Source organism: Egretta garzetta, unplaced genomic scaffold, assembly GCF_000687185.1.
Source record: "Egretta garzetta isolate BGI_Z169 unplaced genomic scaffold, ASM68718v1 scaffold114, whole genome shotgun sequence".
NCBI classification, from domain to species: Eukaryota; Metazoa; Chordata; class Aves; order Pelecaniformes; family Ardeidae; genus Egretta; species Egretta garzetta.
The window spans coordinates 2,060,213-2,066,745 of record NW_009259317.1 but is presented as its reverse complement, the minus strand read 5'-3'; the positions used below and the strand labels follow the sequence as shown (position 1 = coordinate 2,066,745).

General features: G+C 36.8%; 1 protein-coding gene across 1 annotated transcript in view; it reads right to left on the bottom strand.

Moving 5' to 3' along the window:
• The window catches only part of MAP9 (microtubule associated protein 9), a 93,847-nt gene that overhangs the window by 9,901 nt on the left and 77,413 nt on the right, over positions 1-6,533 (bottom strand). The window contains exons 4-8 of the mRNA XM_035892034.1: positions 3,038-3,105; positions 2,852-2,986; positions 1,946-2,004; positions 1,369-1,534; positions 181-270 (exon numbers count right to left, since the gene is read on the bottom strand). Of these exons, the coding sequence (XP_035747927.1) occupies positions 181-270; positions 1,369-1,534; positions 1,946-2,004; positions 2,852-2,986; positions 3,038-3,105 (518 nt within the window). The remainder of the gene's footprint in view (positions 1-180; positions 271-1,368; positions 1,535-1,945; positions 2,005-2,851; positions 2,987-3,037; positions 3,106-6,533) is intronic.

The window sequence follows — 6,533 nt, the reverse complement described above, 5'->3', positions numbered from 1 at the left end:
TTTGCAGCAACCATTACAAGTGGGACATGCCATTTACTGTTTCAACTCACCTTATGCTATTTAGAGAAAACCAGATGCTTTAGAATACCAGAGTGATGTAATTAGGCAGAGACCATAGGTAAGCATACTTCTGAGAATTATAGTTTGTCAACTTCTTTTTAAACAAGAATGTAAACAAACCTTTTCAGTATTGTTCCTTTGTTTTTCAGCTTTCTTCTTTTCAATTCTCTTTAATTCCAGTAGAAAGGCCCTTTTCTTTTCCAACCAATTCTGTAAGAACCATTAGAAGACTTCTGTACTTTTAAAGTCTTTTTGAGATATAGCTAAAAAAGTTCTGTTAAAACAACCGATTATTACTAGAGCAGCATGAATATAATGACCACCAAAAAATTACTCTTAATTTTTCCATGTGCTACTTAAATAACTACCACACGTGGAGACCAAAGGTTCTAAAATCATAGCTACAAACTATGAAAAAGCTTAAGCATCTTTAAAAAAATCTTTAAAAAACCATCAAAAAATGTAAGCATTAAAAGAAAAAGAAAAAGAATGGACTAAAGATTCTTATCGCTTGGTATACAGAAATATTATTTACATTTATTTTCTCTCTTGCAAATACCTATAATTAAAGAGATAAAATCCCACTGGAATGAGACTTCAGGCATCCATAAAGTATTACAAGCCACTTGCAGAATCAGGCTTAAATTTTCAGGGTTTCATTATAAATTTGGTATGCTGCTTAGAGATACAAGTGTTGTTAATGAAGCCTATTTTACCTTTTAAAATTACAGAGACAATACAAACACAGATTTGAAGTTCTAAATTTTGTTCTAGAACCATAACAAGTACTAAAATCACATACCAATAGGAACAGCATCTGTCAATGAAAGTTTTTCCTCACACAGATTAGTAGCAAAAATCTGTTGGGACCCACAAACTAATAGTTACGAAATTCTATGCAGAGTCTATATAGATTATCCTTCTGGAGAGAAGGACAGAGAATTAGACTTGTTTTCACTTTCCCTGAATGGCAACTAAATCAAACGTAACAGGAAAAGGAACTAAACTACACACTTACTTATGTTAAGGAAGAAGTAGAAATAAAGGAAAATATTATGCGTGTCTGAAAATAGTCTGACACTGTAAATCATGAACCATGGTACCCCCCTCTCATCTAGCTTTTTAGATCGTAACTTGATGAAAAGGCACAGCCCACAGAATAAAAGGATTATTACACCTGTAAGCATATGCAAGGAATATACTCAGAAATATTGATTTCAAGAAAGTAAGAGGTGTTGACGGCTACAACAGGACTGTTATATGCACAGTTTTGTTCATTGGGTTTTTTTGTTTGTTTTTATGATCTACCTGGAAAACAGCTGCTCGTAAACTATCTGCTTTGTCAAATTTTGTACTGTTCTTTTGCACGCATTTATCCTCCAACACCTTTAATGTTCCCAGATATTGTGATGAAACAGGTGTAGCTGATGGAACAGCTTTTGCCTTTTTCTTTAAGTTCGCAGAAGACAGAGACCTATGAAGGAAAAGAGGAAAATGAAAGGAGGGAGAAGCCCTTTTTCTTTTGAGGGCTTTACTATTGCCAAAAGAAGCCACTACTCAACATATTCAGCCCAAGAAAGTTTACAAATTCTTCATACTTTCCTCTACAAAAGAGCTTAAAACCTGTAAAGACATCATGGACTGGATTCATTGGTGGATCCAGTAGTACATACCTACCATAGACACTGGAAAAGAGTCTGATCTGGTACAACCCTGAGCAAGGGTTATAGTAACATGCCACATCTACTAAACTGTTTTCCACAGATGGTCAGAGGTTGTCAGCAGTGAAGGCAACGCTGACAGAAAATGAGGGAAGCAGCATTGTCAGAGCATTTACATTGATCTTACACTCTGCAGACTGTGATACATAGCATCTTTCTCTTACCTGTCAGATAAAGAAGCCTTTGGGTTTTGTAGAACTCTCTCCTTTGTTTCATTTAGTTTCTAAGAAACACAGAGGAAAAGTAAAATTATAGTGTCTCAAGCAACAGAACTAGATCAGGATGAAACAGATTTTTACAAGCTAACAAGGATGTTGGGAATTGGACTCTACGATCCTTACGGGTCCCTTCCAACTCAAGATATTGCATGATTCTATGACGTTAGAAAAATATGCAAGAAAGCCACTCTAACATAGAAAGGGTACAGTGCAGGATAAGAAAGTAAAAAAAAGAAAACAAACAAACAAACTTTCAGAATGCTTGTATTTTTTTGGAATGATACCTAGAAATGTTTCTTTGTATTATGTAAAAATATAGTCTATAGTTTAGAAAGACAAAGGAATAAAAAGAACCCAGCTGGGCAGTGGGCTTCCCTGTTATTGTATCAACACTCTTTTAAACTGGTTTTAACATTTAGCTTTAACGGTTACATGTATCCACATATTTTCTTTCTTATGATAAAGCATAAAGTGCTTTGCATCTTATCCGTTATTCAAGTCACACCATGGATTCTATCCTCTGCCAACACACACTGCTCATTCCAATTCAGCTAACCTCACAATAGAGATTTGACATTTTCACTGGGATAAGGGTATTGCATTAAGATTGGAAAATGTACATTTCAATACCTTTATCTGGTTGAAATGATTCAAGTAAAAGGTACTTCCTACATCTTCCATAAAACTATAAAGAATTTGTAAGAGACTCAGCTCTAGAAGCCAGAGATAAATTGTCAGCTTTACAAACAGACTTCCTACACTTTTAAGGAACCAACAGTAGCTTTGCAAAACTTCTCACTGTGCTTCTAGGATACTGTTCTAAACAATGGTAAAAACGCATATGAATAATACCTTGACAGAGTCCTCTGAAGTGTTCTTCACCTCCCCATGCTCAGCTTGATCATTCACTGATACCTCCTGTATTGGATCAGTCACTATTTGCCCTTCTACTATTCTCACCATTTCATCTGAACTGTCATCTGTTGACTTCTCTAATTTCTTCGTTTTCTCATATACTGTGGTCATCATTACTTCTACCCCAGAAGGAGATTTTCTACCATTGTCCTCCAGTTTCAAGTCACTGGTGCTAATCTTCTGATCTTGATCTAATGGGAGAAAAAGGATTGAGAGGACACATTAACAAGAATTTCATTGTTTCTCAGTATTGTTATTTCTGTACTAAAACCATCTGTTTATGAAATATATTACTAGGTTTGACATAATATAATGCATTTCCTGTATACTTCCTTCTAAGAACTATATGGACTAATAAGAAAAGTATTCACCTGTATTTAATTTAAATGTAAGACTGGAGTAGCAACTAAAATTTTAACAAATGTTATAGCATGTGCGAGCACAACAAAGGCAAAACTTCCTGTCTGCTTCACCACCCAAACAACGTTCCAGTGCAGAAACCAAATGCAAGAGCCATTGCAATCGCAGCAAGAGCTCTTCTAACATCCAGCAAACTACTAATGAAGTCTGTATGACAATTCAGGTAACAAAAGCTACCTCCATTATGTGGTGTTTTTCGGGGATGTGGGGGACACAAGGAAATGACGGGAAGATTCTGTGGTGGGGATTTAAACAAAACATCACCTCAATTTAAATGCATGCCTAAGTGGTCAAATTGTCATTTATGAAATACTTCATTAATAATACTTAAAAAACATTTTTATCAGATCTGAACTGCCATTAATACAGAGATCTAAATTTGTAAAACAATTCAGACACAAACAAAAAAAAAAGCCATGGTAAATTCCAAATTGTAGTCTTCCACATTTTTCTGATGGAAATCTTAAGAGATATATAAGTTGTGGATGAGAGGTTAACTCCAACTTACCTGAAGAAAGGAATATCAATGCTGACAACCTGAGAAATTTAACCTAGATTTACAATGATGAAGGTAAGTTCAAGGTGACAAGGAGAATTCTGAATTTATATGAACCTTTTTCTATCCTCTGTTGATATGTAAACTTTCGTATTTTACTTTACACTTACTAGACAGTACAACTGTATATAACCTGTAGGCATCAGAAACTGTACAATTCTAATCAAGCTGGAGCTCTTAGTGCACAGGACACTGGAGAAAGCAGATTTACTGCTGACTGTGAGCACTTTGTAGCATGAACTTCATGTGCAAGTCAGTTTGGCTCTGTTTGCAAAACGTATACAAAATACTAACCTTCCCATGGTTAGCTGAAAAATGCTCTGTAAAACCTGTAAGTGTAATTATTGTAGTTTCTTTCTTGACAGTTCAAGTTACACAACTTTGATCAGTCTGCTTGTCTACCCATTTCCTAAGGACTGTTAAGGACTCGCAAATCAAAAAAAATGGAAAAAATATTAGTTTGTATTAACCTTTGTGGAGAAGGTGCAGGAAGAAGTCAAAGAAGTGTAAGATTTACCCTAGTCATGTTGACTGCCTAAGAAGAAATTAAATTAAAATGATTTAAGTCTCAAAGATGCTTAGACAATGATGCATACACTTGACACAAGTCAAAATACACAAAATAAATTCTCAAACTTTAATGTCTTCCTCTCCATTCCTGGGATGTCTCTAGGGCCAAATTTCTCAATACCTGGGGTGATACTTGGATATAACTGCAAGAATGAGACTGGGCCATTCTCAAAACCAGAACAGAAGGAGACACAAGGGCATGCAAAAGATTCTAAAAGAGAGTAGAAAGGAGATTAAGAATGCCACTGATTTTTAAGATGGCTTGTATTGGACCATTAGATATTACTAAGGTATAAATTACAACATTTATCTGGTTGTATGTATCTAAGCTTTTGCAGTTGGTGCTTCTTCACACATCAGTAAATTGGAGTGTCCTGATCTTTCATTGTGGAAAGTAAAATTAATGGAAAATCATAGAATCATAGAATGTTTTGGGTTGGAAGGGACACCTAGAGGTCATCTAGTCCAACCCCCTGCAGTGAGCAGGGACACCGCTAACTAGATCAGGTTGCTCACAGCCCCATCCAACCCGGCCTGGAATGCTTCCAGGGATGGGGCCTCCACTACCTCTCTGGGCAACCTGTTCCAGTGTTTCACCACCCTCAGCGTAAAGAATTTCTTCCTTGTATCCAGTCTAAACCTACCCCGGTTTGGTTCAAAACCATTACCCCTTGTCCTGACACAGCTGTCTCTACTGAAAAGATTGTCCCCGTCTTTCCTATAGGCCCCCTTTAGGTACTGAAAGGCCATAATCAGGTCTCCTCGCAGCCTTCTCTTCTCCAGGCTGAACAAGCCCAACTCTCTCAGCCTGTCCTCATAGGAGAGGTGCTCCAGCCCTCAGATCATTTTAGTAGCCCTTCTCTGGACCCACTCCAACAGTACCATGTCCATGGTGAAGTACTTACTAGACATGGACCCTTAGACCAGAAAGTGACAAATAAACAACTGAGCCATTCATAACAAATCAGAATAATTGAACTTGACTTTATAATACTTTGATAGAATGCTTGTTTGTAACTCTCTAGGAGAAATACAATTTTTGTTTTACATTTGGAGAAATAAAACCAATAAAGCTGCAAACCATTGCAAAATCCTGTTTCTAGTTAGAAAGAAAAAGAATTATGTTCTCTTATCTGCCCCTCATCACAAGAATGCTACTGGCAAAGACGTTTTTCTCACTCCTACTTTTGCCTTATTTTTCTCCTGGAAAATTTTGTCAGCTAAATAAAAGTTAGTTTCAAAGGTTTCCCATGTAGATGGTAAAAAAACCCAAAACATTTCAACACATATACTCTCTTACTTCAGCACCAGGGCTTTTGGCAAGCAATTTTTTTTCTTGGGCATGGCTTGGGCATTCAGTGTAGTTAAGGACGATGGTGCCGAAAATGAAGACAATCCATTTCTAGAAGTTTTTTTTCCTTCTGACCTATTAAGCTCATAGTCTTCCACAGGACCACTTTTTCTCAACATACTTCTTGGTTGAGGTAATGGTTTATAACAGCCACCTAATGAAAGAATGCTGATATTCTCAGCTGAAAATAAATATTATAGTTTCAGTTATGCCTAGCTAAAAGACATTTTAGTCTGGAACACTATTTTGTCAAGTTAGATTCAACTAACTATTTTCAGTTAAGTGAGCTATTTAAGTAATAGCACACCTTAAGCTGTTATGCTTATTATTCTTAATGCAGCAAGGCCATATACAGACAGCTAAACAAAGAGTTACAGCCACTTTTCCCAAAAGTTTAATGACAGTTTTAAAGCTTTTAATATACTCTCTAAATAGACAATTAATTCTGTGTATATATTCAAACTACACTCAAGAGCTTATCTGCAATCAGAGAGACAGGTTCTTCATAAATACAGAATCATAGAATCATAGAATGTTTTGGGTTGGAAGGGACACCTAGAGGTCATCTAGTCCAACCTCCCTGCAGTGAGCAGGGACACCGCTAACTAGATCAGGTTGCTCAGAGCCCCGTCCAACCCGGCCTGGAATGCTTCCAGGGATGGGGCCTCCACTACCTCTCTGGGCAACCCGTTCCAGTGTTTCACCACCCTCAGTGTAAAGAA